This window comes from Myotis myotis, unplaced genomic scaffold (assembly GCF_014108235.1).
Source record: "Myotis myotis isolate mMyoMyo1 unplaced genomic scaffold, mMyoMyo1.p scaffold_m19_p_1, whole genome shotgun sequence".
NCBI lineage: Eukaryota > Metazoa > Chordata > Mammalia > Chiroptera > Vespertilionidae > Myotis > Myotis myotis.
Genome location: NW_023416313.1, coordinates 170,977,685 through 171,005,591, shown reverse-complemented (window position 1 = coordinate 171,005,591; position 27,907 = coordinate 170,977,685). Strand labels below are relative to the sequence as shown.

The window sequence follows — 27,907 nt, the reverse complement described above, 5'->3', positions numbered from 1 at the left end:
GCAAACAGTGCGGTATATTAGATTAGATTCATTTTGATATAGCAATTTATTGACTTTTGTTAGGGGCATGTTTGCTTTATGGGAACTCCCCTATTTCTATAACTCTCATACAAATAAGACTGTCTATTGTTATTAATTATTATTATATTAGAAAGACACTAAATAAGGTATGCCAATTTACCTTGATTTGATTCATTCGCTGGGTACAATTTAGCAGAATGAGGTCATATTTAAGTTTGATTATAATGAAGGCAGAGAATGGAAGAAGAACATTTTAGGCATATAGAACAGGAAACATAAATGCATGGGTATGAACTTATGGTAATAATAGACTATAGGGCCCATGAAAGGGATCAGTTTGGGTTTGGAGTTGCAAGGAGTAAGGAATTAGAATTAGTAAGGTCTGGTAAGGTTGATCATTAAGTTATATGTGGGTAACTTATAAGGTATAATAAAAGTTTCAATTTTATATTTTAGGTGAAATAAAGATAATGATGTGAAAATGTAAAAGAACAATTGAAAAATCCTCCAATGGAAGATGGAAAGTAGAAAACAGACAAAGGAAAGCCAGTAGAAAGCCACCCAATGGGAGCATATAAGTGAAAGACAATTTAATCCCTAGAGATCTCAGAGAACCGAGTTTCTAAACTAGAGCTCATCTAGCATGAATGACAAACTAAAGTTATAAGCAATTATGTGGTTATATATTGTTTTGTTTATACACTGACAAACATCAGCTTTATTTTTCTCTTCTATTAGGCTAAGGAATCAATGACCCCAGAAAGATTGAAGGATCTTTTTATAGATACATCATAAAAAGCCTACCACTCAACTTCATATAACATATGCTTTCTAAATCTGCCCCACTCAATTAACCAGGAAGTTCACATATAATTGTACAACTTTTACACCTAGTGGAAAAGCTGCATTCTTTGGGGAAGTAGGCAATAGATATATGTTAAAAAGCCATACTCTAACACTAGTTTTTTAGAAGCAATAGCAATGTATAAATCATAGCATGTGTTAGAAAACTTCAATGCAACCAAAAGACATCACATCTAAAGAAGGAAATACTATATGAAATATCATAATCAACAAACAATATTTAGAATATGTTTTAGAATTTTCTACAAGTTAATAAGTAAAATATAAGCTAGCCAAAAGAAAAAACAGCAAAAGATTAATAGGTGATTCACAGAAAATAAATCTGAAGTTTTCATTGAGCATATATGGAAAGATGCTCAAAGACCAATATTAAAATATTGTTCATTTCTTAAGGATGAGGAAGAGAGGGGAATGAAATTTGGAAGAACTGCAAAGTGAATTGCCATTTCTTGTGTAACATTTAATACCTTTAAATAATAAAAAGCAGAGTGAATATTGCTAAATATTAACATGTGGTTATCTAAGTGTTAAATATATGCATGTTTGACTTATTCTTTGTATTTCCTTTTATATTTATAAAATATTTCTTAATAATAAATGTACAAAATACGTCTGACAATTTTACCATTGAATTCTATAAAAATTTCTCCATCTATGATTTTTATGAGAAGCATAATAAGGGAGGCAGTATGAACTAAGGGAAAAACATACGAGGAGGAGTTAGAATTCTAAATCTAGTCCCAAATCTGCCAATTGCCCACTGTATGACCCTGAGTAAATCACTTAATTCTTCTAAAACTGACTTCTCACCTGAAAACTTGAACAATAAGTCCACCTTTACTACATAAAGTTATTGTAAGAAGTGAATCATTTCATGTATATAAAAAGTGATGTTCAAATATAAAGAAAAAATATATGAAAATTCTTAAAATCTCTAGGTAATTGAAATGAAATGAACATACTTTCCCATGTATTGTCATTCTGAACTTATGGAAACAGACATTGAAACAGAAAGACACACATCTCTTCTTACCGGGTCTATTAGCTGGGAATAGAGTTCATGGCAATTATCAAAAATGTACTTGTATGTAGCATCCAGGCAAGCTCTGACACAGTCCTTTACCACCATGCTGGCCTTTGGGGGGTTTTGCAGCTCCAGAACCTGACAGAGAAATTGTTTTCTTAAATTGAAAAATGGAACATTGCAATCTAGTATAAACAACTCAAACCATTTCAATAAAGGCTTTTAGTTGATTTTTCTATGTTCAGGAAAAATGTGGTCATAGAAATGTTACAAATGAGTAAATATCCACTTTATCTAATGTGACAACTCATTGAAAATGTTCATAGTTGTAAATATGCAAATAGAAACACTAGATGTGACCAATCACATTATTTATTTATTTATTTATTTATTTATTTATTTATTTATTTATTTATTTATTTCAATCATTTGACAAATATTTATCACCTATTATATGCCAGATAATGGTTATATTGCAATGAACAACAGAAACAAAAACTCCTTTCAGTCCTAACTGGTTTGACTCAGTGGATAGAGTGTTGGTCTGCAGACTACAGGGTCCCAGGTTCGATTCCAGGCACAGGAACATGCCCGGGTTGCAGGCTCAATCCCCCCCAGTAGGGGTTGTGCAGGAGGCAGCCAATCAATGATTCTTTCTCATCATTGATATTTCTATCTCTCTATATCTCTCCCTTCCTCTCTGAAATCAATTAAAAAATATTTTTTAAAAATCTCTTTCATTATAGAGCTAAATTTTTTTTTCATATATTTTATTGATTTTTTTACAGAGAGGAAGGGAGAGGGATAGAGAGTTGGAAACATCGATGAGAGAGAAACATCGATCAGCTGCCTCCTGCACACCCCCCACTGGGGATGTGCCCGCAACCAAGGTACATGCCCTTGGCCGGAATCGAACCTGGGACCCTTCAGTACAGGCCTACGCTCTATCCATTGAGCCAAACTGGTCAGGGCAGAGCTAAATTTTAGTAGATAAAAAAATCAGTAAAATATATTACACTAGTGGTCTGGTGCATGAATTCATGCACATTGAAAGAAAATTAATTAGAAAAAATATTTTAATATCACTCTTCACCCTTTCTCTACAATAGAAGTGTCAACCAATTCATGATTGACAATGACAGATCGAAACACAAACATGCAATTGACACCAGCGAGAGCTTTATATGTATCATGCATGTGAGAGTCAACTTAGCCTTTTATATATATAGAATAAAATTGCTTAATTAGGCTTGCTTTCTGATTTAGCTAAACTTTTTCAAGCCCAGTGAATCACCTCAACTTCTCTTTCAGGTAATTGTCAGCAACACACAGCAGTAAATATCAACACAAAGCAGATTATTATTGTAGATCACCCAGGAAGAACAAAGGGCAAAATATTTAACTGTAGGAGTGTTTGACTATATTCTACATAGTGAGAAAACTTGAAGCTATTTTCAAGTTCCACCATTCCTTACTTCTTTTCAGTTGGGTCAAGTTTCTAAGCTTTTTAAATCTCCATTTTCTGGCTAATGAGAAGAAAATAGGATCCTGCTGAGTCTCCTGTCTACCTACTCCAGGACTTCTGTGAGGATCAAGTAAGATGAGGCATGGGAAAACGCTTCATAGACATTTGGTTAAAGTGTGAAATGTTTCCACCTGGCTATAAAGCAAGTCCTGTTCCTGGGCTGAAGAAACTGCAAGGAGGCTAGTAGCTAGGGAGAGGAAGCCAGGCGTTGCTACGTGAGGTCATTACCCGGATGGACACTTAGCATTTTAGTCTTTTATATATATAGATGATGATGCATGTTGAGAAGAAAAAATAGAGAAGAGACGATAAGAGGTATCTCAATGGAGTAGAATAAATACAGAGGATAGCAATAGTATATGAACTCAGAGAAATAAGAGGACGGAACTGGAGAAAAACTATATATATGCTATTGTAAGAACCTTAACTTTGATCAAGGTGGAAAGAAATTGGACTCTTTGAGTGGAAGAGCAAAATGACCTTATCCTTTAAAAGGTCCCCTTATGCTGTCTTAAGGTGAGCTACAGAATAAGAGAAAAGATCAGTGATGTGAATAGTGCTGAGAAGACAGTGCTTGGACTATAGTGGTAAGCTAAAAGCTGTCTGTTGTAAAAAATCCTATTTGGGTTAATTTTGAAATGAACAGCAGGATTTGCTGTCGTTATATGATTGATGTGAGAGAGAGGAGTCAGATCCCAAGGTTTTAGCCTGACTGGTTGTTCCGCTGTTTTGCATATTACCCTTTTATTATATAGGACTATTTACAATATCCAAAATATTGAAGCAACCTATGTGTCCACAGATAGCTAAATGGATAAAGACGATGTCGCGCGCACACACACACACACACACACACACACACACGTGTGCACTGAAATATTAGCCATAAAAAGAATAATATCTTGCAATTTTCAACAACATAGATGAAACTGGAGGGTATTATGCTAAGCGAAATAAGACAGAGAAAGACAAATACCATATGATTTCACTTATGTGTGAAATCTAAAAAAACAAAACAGATGATCAACCAAAACAAAACAGAAGCAGACTCATAGATAGAAAACCAACTAGTGGTTGCCAGAGGGATGCGGTGGGGAAATGGGTAAAATGGGTAAAGGGGATTAGGAGTACCAATGTCCAATTATAAAATAAATAAGTCACAGGGAAGTAATGAACAGTATAGAGAATATAATCAATAATGCTGTAGTGACTGTATGGTGACAGAAGGAAATTAGACTTATCATGGTGATCACTTCATAATGTATATAAATATCGAACCACTATGTTGTACACCAGAAACTATTATAACATTGTATATAAACTATATTTCAATCAAAATGAAAGGTAAAACCAGACTTTAACCAGAGAATAAATGCGTTATATCTCACTAAGTCGGTGACAGAAATAAAATAAGGTACCTTCAGTCTAAAAAAGGTGATACTTGTTAGCAAGTCCACAGTTGATTTTAGGTCTTGCAGTCTTTCAGCATTGCCAGCAGGAAAGTTTTCCTGGTCAATTAGGAAACAGAAAATGGGTAAATTATCAGCATTAATGTGAAACATCACAGAAAGTAAACAATTTAGAAATATACTCTTCTAGTCTTAGGAAGCTATATCCTTTTATTTATTCCCATAATGCAAGAAAAATACACAAAACAATATTATGAATGCAATATTATTCCTTGTTATTTAATAGTGTTGCTAATAAAAGAGAGGCAGACAGCATATATTTGAAAATATTTATAATTTTCTCAATATAGGTAATTTTTTCAAAAATACTTTGGGAATATTTACATGTGCTACATTGACTTTTAATCACAAAGAAACTTTATTAAAAAAAAATAAGACTGTACTGCAAAGTCTCTCCCTGAAGTACTGTGGATTTTAACAAAAAGTTTCTATAAGTGAGATTTGGTGAGATATGTCAACAAAAACGGAGATGTTTTCAGATTAGCTTCTTAAATGGCGATCTGGAAAAATCATAGGTAACTTCTAGCTATTAGTGAACTGGAGCAGCGTTGGGGTGTCTAAATGATGGTGAATGAGTGAACTCAAGTCCCTGTTTACCCTCAAATATCTTTTCATTGCCTGGCGCGGCAGTTCTCTTCTCATAGTGTTGTCCCCAGTTCCAATATAAAGGGTGAGTTTGACAAAATTTGGTATTATAATTTCTAGAAATATGCAATTAAGATGTCCATCACTAAGGGACTGAAAGTTGAATACAGGAGGAAATACATGTGTGCAGATATAAAAAGATGTTTAGGGTAAACTGCTAAATAAAGAATGCAATCATTATTACTATAGTTTTTATGTGAATAACAATTATAATATTATAATTATTTTTATAACTAAAACTATATGTGTGTGTGTGTGTATATATATATATGTATATATATATATAAATATACATATATATATATATATATATATATATATGTATGTATGTATATATTTGTGTGTGTGTTTCACCTGGAGAGGCAGTATAGAATTGTTGACAATGAACTCTGTACAGCTTAAAGATCACATTGTACTGATCCAGAAGGATGCCTTAAGCAGCAAGTATCTCAAAAGTTAGGGAAATATTAGCAGGATATCTCAGAAACAAGGAATGAGTTTTCAAGGTGAGGACTGGGCCATATATCCACTCCATAAATTAGCTGACGGCCACTCAATCTGATGGTTATTGAAAGAATCATAAAATTAAGCTACACACACAGTAATGCTGTAGGCTTATGTGAGGCTAGGACGGGTACATGACCCAGGGCCAAATACTTGCTTATTTAGCAGACCCTGCTAATGTGACAGGAAATGAGATCTCATAATCAGGATTTTTTTGCTTTTCCCTTACATAATGAATATCTTTTTACAATATGACAAGAAATCATCTGAGCCAAGAACAATATTTTACTTTTAGTCAAATCATTTTGTACATACCCTATACTTTGACAGGTCAATCCTTAACGAGTTGTGCAACTGGTCTAGCAGTTTTATGAATCTTTCCCTCTGTCCAAAGAAAACACAAAATAGGAGAATGGAAATAAATGGTCACTATCAGTTATTGTCCCCATTTCATAGAAATCAAGGTTCAAAAATATCAATGACTTGTCCAAGATTATAGAGCTGGTATGTGACATAGCAGTGTCTCAAAATAAGGTCTCTTTGACACCAAATTTACATTCTTTCAGTAAGTCACACTGGCTCTCTGTGATGAATGAGAAAGTATCCAGAGAATTATGTACTGTAGAAAGACAGCAGGCAACTGAATTGTACTGATTCATGACAATATGAGTCAGAAAGAGAAAATATAACCCATCTCTCTACCCACACACACCAGCCCACCTCCCCAGAAATAAATTGTAGTGTGTGTGTTTTTTTTAATATTTCTCCCACATATGTAAGTGGGGACAGCTGCTGTTTTTTCCAAAACCATTTCAAAAAGCATTTTCCTTTTGGTAACATGTACAGACTTCACAATCTGAAAGGATCTATTGCTTTTAACTTATGTTTATGTTTTAAGCTAAAAAAAGTATAAAATATCGGACAACAACAACAAAACACTAATGCTTCCCCTTGATTCTGTGTTGGTATTGGACCGACCTCTTCATAGGGATTTGAAGATGATAAGAATAAGAAGTCTTGCTAATAAACGTAAGGATAAAGTTGTGTGGATGAAAAACATTGAGTAAAAATATCAGTCTCATGCACGAACTTTATAGGTAGATAGTCCCACCATTTTGAGTCTCAAATTTCTAACCAAAAACTACAATAAAAAATATATGGGGGTAGGAGTAAATTATAGTAAATGTCTCTGCCTACATTAATATTCTGTATATACTAAAATACATTTTGAAGATACTGGCAAAAGTGAAACATTTTTTTAGTGTCTTCACATACAAGGTGGATTTATGGGGTATAGAACTCTTATTCCCTTGAAATTACTGATCTTGATGAAGTGAGCTGAATATTAATTGAGTTGATGAATTGTTCCTAAGTTGAAATTTCAATTTTCTGAATAAAGTAAAAATTTATCAGGTTTACACATTCATGAACACAGTTTGAATATTGCTTCTGTGTTAACCCTTATGGAGGCAATAAAGCAATCTAATAAATGAGCCTTGCTTTTCAGAAGTTTGCCATTTGTTCAGTGGATAAGACTCTCCTATAAAACAACTGAAAAATATTGTTGAGTTGATGGTATAAAATTTTTCTTTTCCATTTCCATCATACCTTCCCAGGAAAGGACCTGGCTTATACTGTCCTTTATTAACCTTTTATTCTCCCCATACTAGTACATGTGGTTCAGTGGCTCTCAATCAAAATTAAAAAAAAATAAAAGAGCTATTATAATAATCAGTTTAGTCCATAGCAAAGTTAATTATTCAATGATTATAAAGGAAAATGTGTTGATGTCATATCTCTGACCTCTTCAACTGACCTTTGTGATTGGTACAAATCATCAAGACAGCTGGCGTGACCCTAGTCACGCTCTGGCCCAAATCACTGGCCCTGTTATATACACTGGGACCAACCATTCCGGTTGTCTGCTCTATATCCATTCTTCCACTCTTCCTTGCTAATGGAATCGCATGAGTCAAATGTGTCCATTATAAGATGCCCACTTTCCCAGACCTCTTTGCCTCTAGGAATGGCCATGTAGCCTGGTTTAGGTCAGAGGGTGAACCAGCCTATTATCAATGAATTCCTATTTGGAAAGATTCAAAAGCGTGCGTGGCAGGCAGCGTTTGCTGTATTACTGTTTGCCACGTAAGTCTTTGTTAGTTTTTTGTCTTTGTTTTTCCCATTTGCTTTTTTTGTTTTCCTTTTCCCCACCTTAAATGTTGACTAGATCCTAGAAGGTAAAGCAGTCATCCTGTGGCTATAAGATGAAAAGCTATATAAATGGTAACAATAGTGTCTGGAGCAAGAAGCTAGGAGTCCCCACACCTCACCCTTGCCATGTCTGCCCACCCTTTCAAAAAATTACAATTCTGAGCAGCTACAGTAGCCCTGGGTTTCTATTACCTCTGTCCTTAGGTTACATGGAGAAAAAAAAATCTTATTTAGTTAAGTTTGTTTGAGTTTCTGTTTCACGACGCTGAACAAAACCCTGACTGTTACAGATCACACGTGGTTCCTACCTAGGTCTTCAGTAACCAGCTGGAAAATTTTACATTCAAGATAAATAGAAAACTGTGGAGAACACTGCCAGGCTTGTCACAAAATCTCAAACAATATCAGATAACGTGAAATTAAAAGTGCACTGCTGATTAAATTTTTATAGAGATCCTTTAAACAGCAGGACAGCTTGAAATTTAATTTTAACTTCCATATTTCTATTCAACTTGAGTGCGATTACCTTTGCAGGAGCAGACAAGGCCTACCGCCTGCGCGGTGTGATTTGAAGAATAAAAGACTGAGTGATTAAAGACTGTTTCCCCTAAAGTGCATGCCACAGAGTCAGAAACTGCCATATTATTCAGTCCTTTGCTTTGGATAAGGGCTCAATGTCTGGCACTTGGTAGGGATAAAATCAATAACAAGAATACTAAGTATTATCAGTTATCAAAAGTGTAGATTTAACTAGTTGATAAGAAAAACTAGATCCAGCCGAAACCGGTTTGGCTCAGTGGATAGAGCCTCGGCCTGCGGACTGAATGGTCCCAGGTTCGATTCCGGTCAAGGGCATGTACCTGGGTTGCGGGCACATCCCCAGTAGGAGATGTGCAGGAGGCAGCTGATCGATGTTTCTCTCTCATCGATGTTTCTAACTCTCTATCTCTCTCCCTTCCTCTCTGTAAAAAATCAATAAAATATATTTAAAAAAAAAAAAAGAAAAGAAAAACTAGATCCAGACAGTAAATATTTTCAGCATTGTAGCCTTTGTCACAGCTATTAAATTCTGTGTTGTAGCATAGTAGCTCCCATAGACAATATATAAACAAATGGGGCTGGGTTTTTTTTTCAATAAAATTTTGTGTATGGACATTGAAATTTGAATTTCATATCATTTTTATGTCCCACAAGTAATAGTCTTCTTTTGATTGTTTTTAACAATTTAAAAAATCGAAAATCCAATCTTAGCTCATGAGCCACACAAAATCAGTAGTTTTGGCTCTTGGGCAACGGGGAGATTTTGAGTAGGGGGAAGCTATTGCTACTGCACAACTGCATTCTTAGTAAGTCTCCTTCGGATCCTGGAACTGTGGAAGGAAAAGCCCTAACAAGGAAGGGGTGTAAAAATCTCTGCAGCATCCTGGGCTCTTCTCTCTTCCATTCCTTTCTTCTCAGTGCCTCACCCAATGGCAGGGATGATTTAACTTCAAGATAAAGATACCTAAGCTTTGGGCACACTCACTGGCCTCAGCTTTCTTGGGAGGAGCCCTGGTCAAGTGCTCACCTGATCTTAAGTTTTTATAGCATTTGCAAGAATAGGAGTAAAAATTATTCTGACCTGGATTGACAAATTGTGAAGACATTTTTTCTAGATGATATGAAAAGTAATCATTGAATAAGAAAAACAGAAACATTTCAAATAGAAGTAATACAGAGGCTATTTTGATCATTTTTGATAATTTAATGAATGTTGGAATTAATTGATTTGAAGTTAATATGGATACCAACAGAGATTCTATAACATTTTAAAATGCCACTACAATGTTGCTATCAAGGATAAACATCTTAATACATTAGTAAATGTCTTCGATTCAAAGAGCATTTAAGAAGTCCCTTCACAGGCAAACTTGAAAAGCAGTGAGATGTTATTCACTGACCAAGAGAGCTTAGTAGCTTCCCTCAGTTTGACTAAGCTTTACACAGGCTTCTGTTCTTAACTCTAGGTCCTGACCTCCCTTTTTTATTTTTAGAGTATTTTCTTTAGAAACTGTATAATTGCACATTTCTTCTCTACCCTTTTGAGATGTAAATCTTTTTAAATGATGCCTCTTACCAGTTTTATAAGCCGCTGTCTTTCGCAAGTACTTGAAAGCCATCTCTTTGAAATGTATTAAAAAGATAGCAACCCTATCGCCCAGTCTTGGCAGGAGGGTAGGAGACTAATTTTGATGGATGTCAATTAGCAAACACAGAAGGCCTAGCCACAGACTTTTACAAACTCAATATGCTGAACATATCCTATTGATCATCCTTCCCCCTAATATCTTTATGTACATTTTTTTCTATCTTATTCCAGCCCTTGTTTCAGGGGAGTTGAGCTCCAGCTTGCCTCTCTTCCCTATTGCAATAGCCTTAAATGAAGTCTTCCTTAACTGTTTTTCATTGGGTTCAATTTTTGATTTGACATCACACAAGAAAAAAAGTATAATAAATGTATTCTCAAGTTTGATAAGTCATTAAAAGGTATGTGGCATTATCAATGAATTATGAAAGTGAAAGAAACTTTTCTAAAGTATCAATTTTCAAAGTTTGATCAACTGTGCTAGAAAAGAGTGAATTATCTTTTTTTATCAATAAAAATAATATATTTCAGAATTTTCTTTCATACGAAGAAGTGATCTAGCATCTGCAGTCAAAAACTGTAAAAAACAAAACTTTTATAGACATGTGTCAGGAAGTTAATTAATAAAAATATTATGTTGTTTTTCTGGAATTTGTAATATTTGTGGAATTTGTCTTATAATAACTTCTAATTCATTGTGATTCATTTTTATTAGAAATAAATATTAAATGTATATCAAATTTTTCATTGACAATTTTACATTCTTCTTAATGAGAGTCTTACGAAATAGTCTAAGGTTTAGGCAGCACAAAAACTAGAACTAATCACTTAGCAAGTCATAAAGAAATAATTTCATCCCAAATGTTTTCCACATTCATTCTCTCCTTTGCCACATCACTTCATTTTCTCTAAACCATTGTCTACTAGATGCGGCATTACTTTGTCTTACCAGGGCTAGTACATCAGCCTTCTCACTGATTTCCATTTAGTCCTTCTGTGTTCAATGCCAGGAACTGGTTTACTCATTTCTCCTTTCTTCAGTGTGATTCCCTGTAGTTTTGAGACTAGAAAACTAAATGCTGTATTTTTCAAACTCCTTTGCAGCTAGGTTTCTACAATTGTCTTAGTTTCTGCCTATTAGATGCATGGGAGCTACTACCTTTGGAAAGCAGACATTCCTGCTTCTTGGTTTACTTCTGCTGCTAAGTAAAGTCCTGGAGATATTTACTTCTCAGTCCCAGGTCACTAGCTTTGTGGTTTTATAAAGACTGTTGCATTGTAAATAGAAGCAGCCTTCTGGTTCATCTTTCTGACTGTAGGAAAGCTCATAGCTTCTCTTGCAAATCAGTTTCACTGTGATATTTTAAGATCCTCCTCCAGTCTTCAGATGATAATTGTAAGCATCTAATTCTCTGTGCCAAAACCCTTTCAATTTAAAGTTGCTTGGATGGTTTCTATTACTACAACTGAACTCTCTGTCTCATACTCATTTTATCTTTCCCCTCTGTAATATTTCCTCTAAAGAGTGATCTAAGTAAAAAATTCTATCAAACTATACCCTTTGCCTCAAGATGAAGTCTAAACATATTAGTGGGCAATTTAATATCAACCCCAAAACACGGCATTGTCTTATACTTCCATTTTTTATTCTATCTGCCATGCTCAGTAGGCAGGCTACCTTATACAACTGTGCTAGAAAAGAGTGAATTATTCTTTCAGCTTATTTTGCATCTTTACTTCTCCTTTCCTTCCCTCAAATGTTTCCCATGCCTGATATAGTATTTCTACTACTTCGTGGACATCAGAAAATATTACTCATCCCTAAAGCCTTGCTCCCTTTCTACATTGTTTTTTATAATAAAAATGTGAAAACAAGGGTAAAAGTTGGTGATGAAATAGAGGTTACTGTCTTATTTAGAGCTTTGTATCCTTTGCTTCATTTATCATTATAACATAGGCATTGCTCAATTATATGAACGTTTCTTTAAAAACTTGACTTTAATGATTACATTATATTTGAGTGAATAAATGAACCCTAGTTCACACAACCATTCACCTCTGTCCTTCACTGAGGAACACTATGACATTAGACTTTAACCTCAACTGTTTCACTAAGCAATGATCTCCTAATTGCCAAATCCAATAGGCTCATTTCTTTCCCCATGTTATTTGAACTTTTTTTGCAACACCTGACAATGTTATATACTCTCCTTTTCTCAAAATAGTTACATTGCCTTTCATAGTATCATGTTATTATCATTTTTGTTCAATTTCTTTAACCATTTTCCTCAGCAAAAGTTGCTTTGCCCATCCTCTCCAGCCCTGAAGATTCTGTCTGTTTCACTTAATTATTGAATATTTTCATCTAAACTATGACTTCAAATGACACCTGTACCCCAAAATGGTTTTCTTGCCTTGAGTATTTGTTTTTAAATCTTCATTAGTAAAACAGCTTTTCCCATTGGTTCAACTTTTGAAGACTCAAACTGTCTGAGTTACGCCTTTGTGAAGGATAAAGTAGGTCCAATATAATGGTTTCAAGTGATAGTATCAGCTTCAAAAGCCAGGTAAATAAGAGCGCCAAGCTTTAAAGTGCACGTACGAGACACTTTACCTTCATATTTGTACAAATAACCTTATTTTCAATAGGTAGAGAAAAATATGGTTGCATTTGCATACCATCTCACTGATGTATCCAGATGTAGTTTGAGATTTTCTTTTGACACCTCCTATACAATAAATCATTTGATTTACAAAATGAAGTTTGTTATAACCATATTGCCACTGAAACACTGAAAAGAACTGAAATCAATTTGATTTTTCTTCTTTGGGTCAGCGTGAAGTGAAAAAGGATGCTACTTATTTCCCTCCAGGTAGCGTTTATGTTGGATATTAATCATGTAAACACATCTTCTTTCTCAGTGGTAAAAGGTTCCGTGTTCCACAATGTTGGCTTATTCTGCACAATGTACCCAGGCAGAATATTAAAAGCAAAACAATTTCATAACACTGAATGCTTTATGTTTCAGGTAAAATCCTGGGACAATCAGTGCTGTTACCAAAACGAGGTGTTTATAACAAAATTACTCTATGATCTGGTATTACTCATGATCATATTTTCTTGGGCTGGTTGGGGAAAGTTCTTTGGTCCCAGCTGTTGCAAGAGTCAAACTGTATAACAAAAGTACCTGGTGGTGTAATGTTTAGACCAAGCATATCAAATTTAAAAGCTAACACAGGCCAAACAAACAAAGTTTAAGTTTATATGGGCCATGAAAAAAGCTCAAATTTTCATAGAAACAGGTTTATTTCAATAGAGACATGCTGAATACAAAGGGCTGAAATAAAAATGAGTAATCGTTAGCATAAAATAATAGAACATTTTAATAAAAATTAATATTTTTTCTTGAACATTAACTTACCAGATACTGAATAACTGCACAAATTAATAAGTGTAACCCAAACAAACCTATTTTTCTTTTCTCCAAAAGCGAAATATATCCTGTTGCACACACCAAACAAGTCAGTTCAAGACTAATGACATGGCCATCAGCTGCTAAAATATTTGCTGCTAGTATTAGTGGAGAGAAATGGTGCGCCTGAGCATAAGGCATGAAAGGAAAATGAATGCAACACGATTGTAGTAATCAGTCTTTAGCAAATGTTGTAGGGCAATATTAATAATTATGTATAACAGGGTATTGCAAAAATTAAGTTATGAATTTTTTTTCTTTTTTTAAAAATATATTTTTATTGATTTCAGAGAAGAAGGGAGAGGGGAAGAGACATAGAGATATCAATGATGAGAAAGAACCATCAATCGGCTGCCTCCTGCACACCCCCCACTGGGGGTCAGGACCACAACCCGGGCATGTGCCCTTGACTGGAATCGAACTTGGGACCCCCCAGTCCAGAGTCCGATGCTCTATCCACTGAGTCAAGCCAGCCAAGGCAAGTTATGAATTTTTTATTAAAACATTTCTTACATACCATTATATTGGCTGGGCCGCAAAAATATTTATTGTGGGCTGCATGTGGCCTGCAGGCCACGAGTTTGACATGCTTGGTTTACTATAGGTAGGGCAGGAGAAATGAAATCTTCATATCTTATTACATACAGCACTTTCCATGTTTACAAACTGGCTTACCACCTCTTCCTAATTTTAATTTGAGAAACATGTTAAAGAAATAATTCTTGTCCACATAGAGCAGATTGAGAAACAGCTTTAAATGACTGAACTGACTTACTAATTTTCTTCTACTAGTGTTTATTTGACTTGTCATTAAATAACAATCACTTTTTCCTTTGATTCATTCCACCTCATCTTACCCACCTCACATGCATTTTCTTTTAGATGGAAAAGATAAGAAAATAGTAAACACAGCAGCACATTCCCCCTCCCCTCCCCCAGCTTTACACCCTTTTATTTGCTGGTTTCATTTGTTTCTACTCTATGACACATAATGTCCTAAATTTGATTTCTAACACCACAATCAATCACGAATTCTATTCAGTGAACCAATTTGGAAGTTCAGTGGGAAATGTAACTGCAGTCTCATGGAAAAATACCTGTCTCTCAGGGATATTGAACAGAGCTACTGGACTACCCAGGTGCCCTGGCCAAAACCTTGGGAATCTTTCCAGGCATTTTTCCATTTCCCTCACTGTCCACATCCTTAAAGATACTTAATGAGGTTGATTTTATACCCTGAAAAGCTCTGAAATTTCTTCTTCCTTCTTGATCTCCACTAATTCTTAGTTTAGATCTTTACCACTTTACAAAGATTAGTTCATTTATATCCTATTTCCAGTTTTGTCAATTTCAATTTTTTGAAAAAATGTTTTTATTGACTTGAGAGAGGGGAAGGGAAAGGATAGAAAGATAGAAACATCAATGACAGATAGAAACATTCATTGGCTGCTGACCAGGAATTAAACAGGGGATCTCTTGGTTCTTGGGTCAATACTCAACTACTGAGCCACATTGGCCGGGCTCAATTTAATTTATTGCTTAAGGAGAATGAGCTACAGTGACAGGGGCAGTAGATAATAATTGAGATTCCACAGGATCCCTGCATTTTTACTTTTCAATGTGTTTTGGATGCATTTGAATACTTCATGTGGACAATCTTAATTAGGTACAAGTAGTTTTGTTAGACTCTTTATACATCTACCAGAGGCTCAATGCATGCAATTCATGCACTGGTAGGGTCCCTAGCAGCTGTTGGCTGCCGGTTGCCAGCCGGGGCCTCCCTTCCTTCCCCCTGGTCAAACTCCCAGGAGAACTCCAGTCGAGAGGACAATTTGCATACTATGCTTTTATTATATAGGATTATTATTTTTTTTTTTACTTAGAAGATATGCTGTTCTCCATCAGTACCAGTAGAACCAACAGAAAGTATAAATGAAGGCTAATAGAGAAGTCAACCAAGCTCACATTTACCAGGGAAAAGTGTCTGCAATGGTGAATCCCAAATTTGCATACATGGAGAATTTCTTACAAAATACCAATACTCTCACAAAATGTATGTATTCCCCCATTGGAAAAGGTCATTCCAGATGTGGAGACTTCATCTAATGAAGATGCTTACTGACTGTCAAAATTATTTCACTGAATATGTTTCAGATGGACTTTTAGCTTTAGCCCAATTATAGTAATTGATATTCCCTAAGATACACCTACTGCAATGAGATTCCAAGAATATCTGGAGTCCAATGCCCCTTTAATATGTAACTCCCATAAGCTACTAGAAATTTTATAATTAACAAAACAATACTTACACCAAAATTGGTAGCGGCAAATCGATCTGAGGCAGAAACCTGCACATTTGTTGAAACTGTCGTGTGAGCATAGAAAGCATTTATATTCGCCAGCAAGGTGCTCATGATGGCAGGGACGCCAGGGCACATGTATTTAGAAGACAGACATGAGAAGTGCCTGCAAGACAAGAACATCGAGCCCTTTAAACAAGAATTACATAATTCAAACAACAGCATAACTTCTAACACCAGTAATTAAATAATTCCTCAACTGCATCTGAAAAGGACCAAACACTCCCATATCTCTAATTGAAATAGAAAGCAATTTTGGCCCTTTAAAAATTTCTCACTCACAGATGTGAAGTGGCTTAATTAGAATATGATTTGCCACAGGGTGTGTGCATAAACCCTTTCAACTGTGAGAGTGTTGTGTATAGACACCGAAAGTGCAATTTCCAGAGATTCTAGCACCGTGGGGAAGCAGTAACACAGGCGTCTCCTTTCCCCCAGCAGCTGTGCCCCCACTCATTTCATGGGTAAAGCAAGAGGCCCTCCTCAGACTGCACATTGATTGAAAAAGTAAATGTAACATCTGCCTTGAGTCCAGCTTGTGAGCTTTTGTCATAACGGATTATCATCCATAAGCAGTTCTGTCTCCCAAGCATTTTGCTAAAGGGAGGATTTAATTAAGCCAACAGATGAGTAGTGAGGGCAGGTCGGATTATGCCAGCTTTATCCTTAAAGACCATTCCTTTTGAACCTTGAGCGATAGTATCATACGATACACACATCAGAAGCAATAAGTGTTCAGTTCTGTTACTCCTCTCAAGAGAACCTGTTTCATTGGAATCATAACAAACGACCTGAGCACGGACAGCACGGCTTAGGGATGAAAGTGAAAAGATAAGTTGTACATGGAGGAAGGAAATTTCCAGGACATAATCTGGACCCATGTTGCTGTCCTACCACAGTAATGTGTGCTCCACCTAGACATCAGTGGATTTTGTAGCAGTGAGTGCAAGCACAGAGTGCACATACATACATCAATGGCCCGAGTTCCACCTCAAACGAAATGGCTGGTGGTCCTTCAAAGGGTGGCTTCTCTTAGACCTCAGCCAGGCCACTCTCCTAGAGCTTGTTACGATGCTAGCTAATAAAAGTAGGTTAAAGTTTTAAACGTGGATCTTTGAGGATCCTGAATAACAAACAATATATACCATGAGAGTTACATAACTTGTGCAATTTAACCCTGGAATTAGATGATCACCGATTGCTTCTTTTGGGTAAATATTTTGACTTTACTATACACTAAGTTAATTCTCATTACTATCTATTAAATACTACAAATTTACATAAAGATATCAAATAGAGAAATTAAAATTCTGTAGCACTATGATTTCGCATTTCTTTCTCCCCCCTACAACTCATAATTATATTTGTTAGGCCCAAATTAGAGGTCAATCCATAATTGTGGTTTATGCAATGCCTGAGGCATCTTTGACTTTCTGCGTGTTCAGCTACCAGGCTTATAATGGGCTTCACTCTGGCAATGTGTCTGCCTCAGAGCTGGTGTGCCCTTTCTTTGTGTGTGGTTACTGCCAAGGCCTGCTTTTTTGCTTCTAACCATCTCTTTGAAAATCATTTCCTTTTAAGAGCTGCAGTTCCAATACTACTTAAATTATCCTAAGGGGAAGAGATGAAACAGGATTAAAAGTACAATTAGCAATTTAAATGACAGAGTATATCCTTGCAGCAAACCACCCCTTCAAAAAGTATACCTTCAAATAAAATAGGTCAAACAGTACTACTATAATTTCTAGAAAAGCATAACAATTCCTACACAGACTTGATTAAGAACAATTAATTAATAATGTTAAAATCACTTGACTTCATTTTTGCAAGAAAGTAGAGTTAGTGTCAAATCAATTTAGCAAATGGAATTTCAGTGCCATGGGAAAAGTTGAAGTAACGAACTCCAAAAAGACAATGCTTGAATTGGCAATAATGAGATTGTTACTAGGCATGTTTTTAGCTCAAGCAACTGCCATAATATTGTCAACCATTAATTCTCAAATTATGACTGGGAAAATATCAGAAGTCATGTGTACTTCAAATAACACATGTGGATTCAGCCCACTTGCTTTTGTTTTGTCAGTATCATAATGGAGAAAAAAATATCTAACTCCCCTGTCTTTTCATGGATAATTGTCCCTAATGACACCCATCTTGTGGTTTTCAAGGGATGAAAATGCCTTTGATTAAAATATTTTAAAATCTCTCAACTACTTTTAATGACCACAATAGCAGGGTGACTAGAAAGCAGCACTAAAAAGATAATGATTCTTAAATCCTTATAAGGGTTTTCAGAGAAACAATACAAGATGAAAGGAAATAATTTCTGTATTCTTGATGTTAGAAATATACTAAAGCAGTATTTATCACATTTGCTCCAGAGAATTCAGAGTAGCATGCATTTCAGTGATGAATAAATGTTTTATCCATTCTTGTTGCTAAAGACTTTGTAATTTTTTTTTATTTTATTGATTTTTTTACAGAGAGGAAGTGAGAGGGAGAGTCAGAAACATCGATGATGAGAGAAACATCGATCAGCTGCCTCCTGCATACCCCCTACCGGGGATGTGCCCACAACTAAGGTACATGCCCTTGACCAGAATCAAACCTGGGACCCTTCAGTCTGCAGGCTGATGCTCTATCCACTGAGCCAAACCAGCCAGTGCAGGGGCTTGAACTTTTAAGGATCACTTCTCTTTTGGTCAAAAGCATCAGAGTGTTTCGTAGGTGCTATTGATGGCTGGTGCTCAATTACAGAGGTTTTTGAATTATGTAGGAGAAATCCTATATAATAAAAGGGTAATATGCAAATTGACCCTAACAGCAGAACTACTGGGAATTACTGGTCACTATGACACACACTGACCACCAGGGGACAGACGCTCAATGCAGGAGATGCCCCCTGGTGGTCAGTATGCTCCCACAGAGAGAGCTCTGCTCAGCCATAAGCCAGGCTGATGGCTGCCAGCAGAGTGGTGGTGGGGGGAGCCTCTCCCACCTCCTCAGCAGTGCTAAGGATGTCCGACTACAGCTTAGGCCTGCTCCCCGCTGGCAAGTGGACATCCCCCGAGGGCTCCTGGGCTGCCAGAGGGATGTCTAACTGCCAGCTTAGGCTCAATCCCCCAGGGAGCAGGCCTAAGCCAGCAGGTGGACATCCCCCGAGGGGTCCCAGGCTGCGAGAGGGCACAGGCCAGGCTGAGGGGACCCGCCCCCCCCCCACCCCCCCCCTGAGTGCACACATTTTTGTGCACCGGGTCTCTAGTAAAGTAATAAAATGCATAGGGTTTAGAGAAATGATCAAAGTTGGATAGCAAGTCGGAATGGGACATGCAAGCTGCCCATGAGCTCTCTGTCACCTCTCTTCATATGTGCCTTAATTTGCCCCCATGCCTATATTCTTATAGCACACATGCATATCTCTATTATACTGTTTTATTATTTAATTTCTTCTTCCTTTTCCCCCTAGATTAGGAACTCAGTGGGCACAAGAGCCATCTTTTATTATTGAATCCCCATTGCCCTGTATAAGTCCTCTTTCTTAGATACTTAGAAAGTGTCTATCAAACAAATACATTACATCTTCTGAAATGTGGCTCTGTGAAGAGCTGGACCTTGCCTTCTTGTTCACTGATGTACCCTCAGTGCCTAGAGAACTTCCTGGCACATGGTAGGTGCTCAGGAATGAGTCTCTGCATGGAGCAAGGTGCTGCGAAGCGGGGCGGCCTGGGAGGACAAGGATGAGTTTTTAGATGTGATCTACAGGTTCTGACAGATTATCGCTGTGGTTCCTGGCACATGGTAGGTGCTCAGTCATTCATTCTTACAGGAATGAATGACTTCATTGAGCAGCAATCTCCTTAGAAAGCAGATTCCCGGCTCAAGCAGCTAAAACAGACTAGTGGCATTAAAGTAAACTATTTCCCAACAGTTCTGGTTTAAATATGAATTCGAGTAAGATGATTAGCACCAAAGTATAGGTTGTGAAGCTCACCAAAGGAAAAAAAAATTGACCTCATGCTTTTCTCTTATTTGGTGTTATAGAGGGATGACTATGGAGCCTAATAGAATCTCAGGTTTTGTAAGAAACCTTGGGTTTTATTTTACCATAAATGAAAGACTCATTAAGTACTCAGTTTATATGTATTTGCTCAACAGAGATCACCTCCAGAGGACAATTTAAACCTTAACGCTTGACATGAAATTTCCTGCATATGTTCAGGGGTGAACAGTTGGTCTGTCAGAACACTGTTAAAAATATATGTTTGCATAAGTAAATGCAAAGCATCAAGGATTCTCTAATTCTCATAGTGGAAACAGGATCTATGCCCAACCTTATGATGTGAGATACATGGAATAGTGTGCTCCTTTGAAAAATAGATCACATGCTCCTATTACTGTCATAAATTAGAAAACGGCTTTTACTTTAGATGGATGGGTGCATTTACCATCTGAAAACAAATCCTCCAGGTCCTTGATCAATCACTTGTCTAAGAAGAAAACTGCAATCCCTTTTCTCTTTCCCATGAATGCTCCAAAACAAACGATACATTTTTATGCAACAAATAGGGCTAATAAATTGTGCCCTCATAGAAAATGTTCTGTGGTAAAATGAGAGTGCATTTACAATAAGTAAGAGGAACCCTGAGGACGGGGCAGTTCCGTATTAACAGTCAGGTTACTTACTAGCAAAATTGATTCAGCCTCTTTCTTATGATGAGAAATACACAAGAGGAAAAGTCAATAATGTACAGCCAGATGCTCTGGGTTAATACACACTTTCTTCTTATTTATTTATGCTCCAAATTCATCTTTAAAAATTTGTGGGTGTGCCTAAAGAAACCAAGCAATCTCTAATGTAAGAGGAAGGTTATGAAGTTACCTGGGGAGTTGGCTAAGCATAAGAGGATGTTAAATATTTAAAAAAAAAACAAAACAGGCTTGGCCAAAAACGGGCAGCTGCAGCGCGCTCCGCTCCTGAGCCAGACTGCAGAGCCTCCACTGCTTCAGGGAACGCTGTGACCCGCGACCCCAGGTCCCGCCTCCTTTTGGCTCCGCCAGCGCCCCAGGTCCGGGTCCAGGGGGCGCAAGGATAGGATGAGCGGCGGGAGGCGGGAGGCGGAAGGAGGAGCCCCCTCAGCCGAAGCTGGCCAACCGGGCCCTCAGAGTCTCTGCATGGAGCAAGGTGCTGCGAAGCGGGGCGGCCTGGGAGGACAAGGATGAGTTTTTAGATGTGATCTACAGGTTCTGAAAGATTATCGCTGTGGTCCTAGGTGTCATTTGGGGAGTGTTACCATTGCGAGGTTTCTTGGGAATAGCAGGGTTCTGCCTGATCAATGCAGGAGTCCTGTACCTCTACTTCAGCAACTACCTACAGATAGATGAAGAAGAATATGGTGGCACATGGGAGCTCACAAAAGAAGGGCTTATGACATCTTTTGCTTTGTTCATGGTCATCTGGATTATCTTTTACACTGCCATCCACTATGACTGATGGTGTACCGTCCCCACCTGCTCCCTGTCGGGTCCAAAGGACTCTCTTACTTGCAGCATGAAACACGACTATCGGGGCCCCTCAGCCACATGGGACCTGGAAGACCCACGTTTCCTGGACCGAGAATCAGTGTGTTGGGCATCAGTGTTTTCTGAAAGGATTGTGACCTGAAACTTTTTAAAGAACCATCCACCTTTGGGAAAGCATTTCTAATTGTCCATCACCAATCATTTCCTCTTGGATACCATCATTGGAAACACTTGTTTGCAGATTGAAGCTGTCGTTTAATTTGATGCATCTCTGGATCCGGATGAAACATTAAATTGTCTTCCTCACACACACACACACACACACAAACACACACACACACACAAAACAAACAAACAAAAACCCCCAAAACCGCCAAAAAAACCAATAATACTGTAATTTGATTTATTTTCCTGATCAAACGGTGTATAGAAAAATCCAGAAGAACTAAGCAGTTCTTTTCTTTCCCAACCTTGTAAGTATCTTTACCACACAGAGCGGACACATGTTTCTTTTTTAAAGCTGAATTCCCCAATTTTGTGTTTTTAAAAATTAAGAGCAAATTCTACTGAGATAAGCTTGCCATGTCTATTTGAGTGTTGTTGTTGATTGTTTGGTTTTCTGGTCCCCTGAAGCAAGGTGTTGAAAAGCAGAAAAATATTGATTCAGTAGGTACCCAGTTTAAATTCAAAGATATGGTTCGTTATTCATAAACTGTTGTTGAATTACTCATTGGCCAACAATAGGTTAGGACTCAAGTTATACTTCAAATACAAGAGTATTATATGGAAAATATTGTCAAAAGCTGCTCTTTAAGTTATACTTTGCACCTGACAGAAGAATGTCAGTATTCTGAAACTTATCCAAATTATTAGAAATAATCAACATAATATTTTCTAAAACACTCACATGCAACACAAATGGTAAAACAGATACCTAAGTCAACATAAATATAATTTTCAGTTCCACTTTGCTTGCTTTTGACAACTGAAAATGTCTGACATGAAAAGAAATGCCAGGAGAACGAGAGAATAAATACAATTCTTATAAACATGATTATACATATAATTATAATGTTAACATCAACATAAAATTTGTATTTTCTATAAAAATTAATTTCAACTAATGATCATCAATGAATAGTAAATGAAGACATCATATTTACATTGATAGTAAAACTTTTTAAGTATTATTAGATTGTCAAATTTCTCTTAGCAATATATTTTTGGATATGTCTCCTTGAGCAAGGCTAAAAAAAGAAAAAATATGTACAAATTGGACTAAAACAAACTAAAAAATTTTACACAGTAAGGAAAATCATTAAAAAAACAAAAGATAACCTACTGAATGGGTAAAGATATTTGCCAATGATACATCTAATATCCAACATATACAAGCAACTAATACAACTTAACACCAAACAACAACAACAACAAAAACACCCCAAAACAATTTGATTTAAAAATGGGCAGAGAACCTGAATAGACATTTCTCCAAAGAAGACATATAGATGGTCAATAGCAAATGAAAAGATACTCAAATCATCTAATCATCAGGGAAATAGAAATCAAAACCACAATGAGGTATCACCTCACACTGTCAGAATGAACGGCTATCATCAAATAGACAACACATAAGTGTTGGTGAGGATGTCGAGGGAAGGAAATCCTTGTGTCCTATTGGTGGGATAATAAACTTGCACAGCCATTATGAAAAGTAGTATGGAGGTTTCTTAAAAATTAAAAACAGAACTACCATATGACCCAGCAATTCCATTTCTGGGTATTTATCTGAAGAAAGCCAAAACACTAATTTGAAAAGATATATGCATCCCTATGTTCATGACAGCATTATTTACAATATCCAAGATATGGAAGCAATCTAACTGTCCATTGATAGATGAATGGATAAAGAAAATGTGGTATAAATATACAGTGGAATATTAGCCCATCCTAAAAATAATAAAATCTCCATATGCAGCAACATGAATGGACCTAGAGAGTATTATGCTAAGTGAAATAAGTCAAACAGAGAAAGGCAAATACCATATGATTGCATTTATACGTGGCATCTAAAAAACAAAACAAACTAACAAAACAGAAACAACCTCATAGCTACAGAGAACAAACTGATGGTTGCCAGATGGAAGGGGGTTAGGATGATGGCTGAAAAAGGTGAAGAAATGAAGAAGTAAAAGTTTCCCGTCATAAAATTAACCATGGCGATGTACAGCAGAGCTAAGGGAAGAGAGTCAATATTGCAATAAATATCTATGGTGTCAGATGGGTGCTGTCAAGGCAAAAATGACAGTGGACAGAATTAGGAAAGTTTTCTTCAATGAAAGAAAATCCAGAATTCAGTCTGAACTCAACTCTACTGACATAAATGACGGAAAAGATTTGAAGGCCTGAGGTGGGGAATGGAGGGTAGGGATTCGGAGTTAGAGTAGAGGAATCCTAGTCATCTGCATTTGCGAATTGGCCTTTCCCAAAGGAAAAATAAACGTTCTCTTATCCTCATGACAGGAGGGAGCATTACAACTTGGGGCAAGGCCCCAACCCAAGTTAGAACCCTCCATGGAGACTGGGCGCAGGGGCCTATTTTCTTGATGATTATATTCAAAAGCTCTGGCTCCCCCACATCCTTGAGAAAGCCAGCCCTGGGTTGTAAAACTGGCAAGTGTCTTTTTAAAAGTTTACATCTTAAAAGGTCAGAGAAAGAATTTACAATTCTAAGGTTTCCGAAGGAAATGCTCTAAGAAAAGGGAGATTAGAGCCTCTGGGTTTAGGGCTCTGGATTCTGCAAGGACAAAGGTGAGGGGGAGAGCGGGGACGACAGGCAGAAAGAAGCCTAGAGTTGTGCCCAGCTGAGGGAAATGTTAAGGCCATTTTGGTTCATATTTAACACTAAAAGAAACATTTAAAAAATAAAAATATCAATATCAATATCAAATGTATAACCACAAGTAGAGATAATCTACCACATTGTGTTATCATCAAAGTGCAATGGTCAATTTATCGTACAAAAACCAGGCATTCTTTTTCCTCCTGCCTGTCTGCCTTGCTTTCCCTCTTTAGACCAGCAGTTGGCAATCGAGTGCCCACAGCCAAACCCAGTCCATAGTTTTTGTTTTTAAAATACAGTTTTATCAGGATACAGCCATACCCATTTGTTTACTTAATGTCTTTGGCTGCTTTTGCACTAGGAGTGCTGAGTTGAGCAGTTATGACAGAGATTTTAGGACTCACATAGCAGAAAATATTTATTATCTGGCTGTATATAGAAAAAAACATTTGCCAACTCCTGCTTTAGACTAGTTCCTAGAGTGACAGGAGCTTTGTCAAAACTGAGTTCTCAGATATATCATAGGACCCTAGTCACCTGCAGGTCACTTGATATCAATAAGTATCTAGAAATATCATCTGTTGTTTACATATGTTAAAGGGTAAGAAAAATACAAGCGATAAAAACAAAGGAGGGGTGATTCTCCTGTTTTAAACTATCATACATTTATCATGTTTCTCTGTAGTAACATGATTGTGCTTCTCAGAATACAAGAAATATAAAACTAAAGAAATCTGAATCAGCTCACAGAGATATTTTATAATAAATATAACTTTCTTTTACTGGGATTATTTCCAGACTTTTTTTTTTAAATTTATTTTTAATTTTATTTTAAGCATAGCTCTCTTTTGGCAGAACACTTCACTTACTTTAGAGTGCATTTTAATTGCACTCAAATTTTATAGAAGGTGTCCTGCTGAATTATTACAGCCACTGACCTGGGACAGAGCAGATGGCAAATCACAGACTCCATGATGGCTACTCACTTACAAATAGGCTGCATCTAAAGGAGCAGGAGCCCTGCCAGTGGGCGTGAGCAAGCAGAGGGATGATGACTACCAGTCAGGGATGCAGTCATAGGGATTTTGAGGGAGGCTCACCTGGGTAAATTCTAAGTTCTCTTTCATATTGCAGCTAAGAATCTGTAAGTCTTTATTATTTAACACTACAGGCCTGGTGCATGAAATTTGTGCATGGTGTGTGGTGGTGGGGGGTGGTCCCCTCAGCCCTGACTGCACCCTCTCCAATTCAGGCCGCCTCAGGGGATGTCCTGCTGGTTGGACATCCCTCTCGCAATCTGGGACCAATGGCTCCTAATGGCTCACCTTCCTGCCTGCCTGATCGCCCCTAACTGCCTCTGCCTCAGCCCCTGCCACCGTGGCTTTGTCCGGAAGGAGTACTGAACAACTGGAAGATGTCTGGTCAACTCGGACTAATTAGCATATTACTCTTTTAGTAGTATAGATTAGGACATTCTGTAAACTGAAAAAGCACACATTTTATCAGAAATTTTAAAGAAATTTACATATGCTATTCTAGAATTATGACTGGTGTTTAAATGCTATGAATAGTAAACTTTGACGAAGAACACTGATTTTGGTTCAGTACACATCCATCAGTAAGGTGGTTGAAAATGACTGATTATCTGGGCCACCATCTATGCAGCTCATGTGTAAATATAATCAGATCATTAATATAAAAGAACAGCCCTCTACTATTTGTACATAAGTAGTTTACATATTATATACAGTATATATCTGAACAAAATGCAGTTACAAACTTAGACCAGGTTTCAAAAGGTAAAGGATAGGCAAGTATTAACCCAATTCTAAATCCTTACTGAAACGCCTCAGTCAGGTTATGTGTCTGTATGGCTCACTTCAGTAGTGCCATATTTACTGTGGTGTTTGGGTTCTATGGGTGCTCAATAAATCTTGGTTTTACTGAATTGGCATCAATGATATCAATGTAGGCAGGAATGATATAATCTAATGTTAGGGTTAAGGCATTATAAAGGCTCTAGACCAGTGGTTCTCAACGTTGGCTGCACATTAGAATCACCTGGGAATCTTTTTAAAATCCTGATTTCTGGGCCTCATCCTCAGGAAATTCTGTTTCTTTGTTACTAATGTTGTGGCCACACCCAAGAGGTTCTGGGTTGGCAGGAAGTGCCCACTCTTACACCCCTTCCTCGGTAGCTTGCTTGCCTGCTGCTGCCGTTGTGGCCCCACCCCATAACAAAGAAACACAATTTCCGGAGGATGAGGCCCCAAAATCAGGATTTTAAAAAGATTCCCAGGTGATTCTAATGTGCAGCCAAGGTTGAGAACCACTGCTCTAGATGTATCCTGGACATTAATAAGCTTTATAACCTTGGATCATGTATTTCAATCATCAGGCTTTAACTTTCTCAGATATCAAACAAGGCACTGGTTCTCAAACTTCAGAGTGTATGATAATTACTTGTAGGGTTTGTTAAGGCAAAGATCATTGGGCCTCACCCTCAGGTTTCTGATTCATTAGGTCTGGGGTAGGGTGGTAAATTTGCATTTCTAAGTTCTGAGGTGCTGTGAATGCTGGTAGTGCAGGGGCCACACTTTGAGAACAAAATAAAAGCCTGAGAAGATAGTGGTAGTGAATTACCACGTCATTAATATTTTATAGCTGTAAAAGAGAGGGTACACTAAAATGGCCCATGAAAATGTAATTGTCTTTTACATAAAAATTTCAATTAAATTAGAAGAAGAGCTATGAATGTGTGTGTGTTTTTAAGATCTCAACAGAGATTTTTGAGCACATAAATGTTCTTTGGTACTTACGTCATAGCTTGATAAATGGATTCAATCCCATAGCGCATGGCAAACTCATCGACTATTTCTTGGGAAGCATCATCAAAGAAAACCTTCCAGGCTTCATCCCCTTTGACCTCTGGGATTTTCACTGCACCATTAGATTTCACTTCAGTCAAGTAATGGAACAGATTCTAAAAGTAAGTAGTTTTCAATTGTTCAGTAATTCATTAGAATAGGCCTAAAGTATTTAACTGTAACTTTCAGTAAATTATACTTGCATTGTGATTGCCTCTAATGTTTCATCAGTATCTGTACACAATAGGAATAGCTTGGATCTTAATTCTAACATCAAATTTATGCAAATTCTGATTATATTTCTCCCTGGGTCTATACAGGATCAATAATTAAAATGTTTCATATGTACCCAATTGTTTTAGAAGAAAGTAAAAGGTTTTACATGCAAAGATTTCTAAATGCTAGAACATATTTTGCACTCATGGGCTCTGAGTAAATTTTAGAGCCCTGGTTGAAT

At 37.0% G+C, this 27,907-nt stretch overlaps 1 protein-coding gene across 1 annotated transcript in view; it reads right to left on the bottom strand.

Moving 5' to 3' along the window:
• The window catches only part of UNC13C (unc-13 homolog C), a 558,354-nt gene that overhangs the window by 230,073 nt on the left and 300,374 nt on the right, over nucleotides 1–27,907 (bottom strand). The window contains exons 13-17 of the mRNA XM_036302049.1: nucleotides 27,403–27,566; nucleotides 16,171–16,327; nucleotides 6,368–6,436; nucleotides 4,853–4,942; nucleotides 1,919–2,047 (exon numbers count right to left, since the gene is read on the bottom strand). Coding sequence (XP_036157942.1) covers nucleotides 1,919–2,047; nucleotides 4,853–4,942; nucleotides 6,368–6,436; nucleotides 16,171–16,327; nucleotides 27,403–27,566 — 609 coding nt within the window. The remainder of the gene's footprint in view (nucleotides 1–1,918; nucleotides 2,048–4,852; nucleotides 4,943–6,367; nucleotides 6,437–16,170; nucleotides 16,328–27,402; nucleotides 27,567–27,907) is intronic.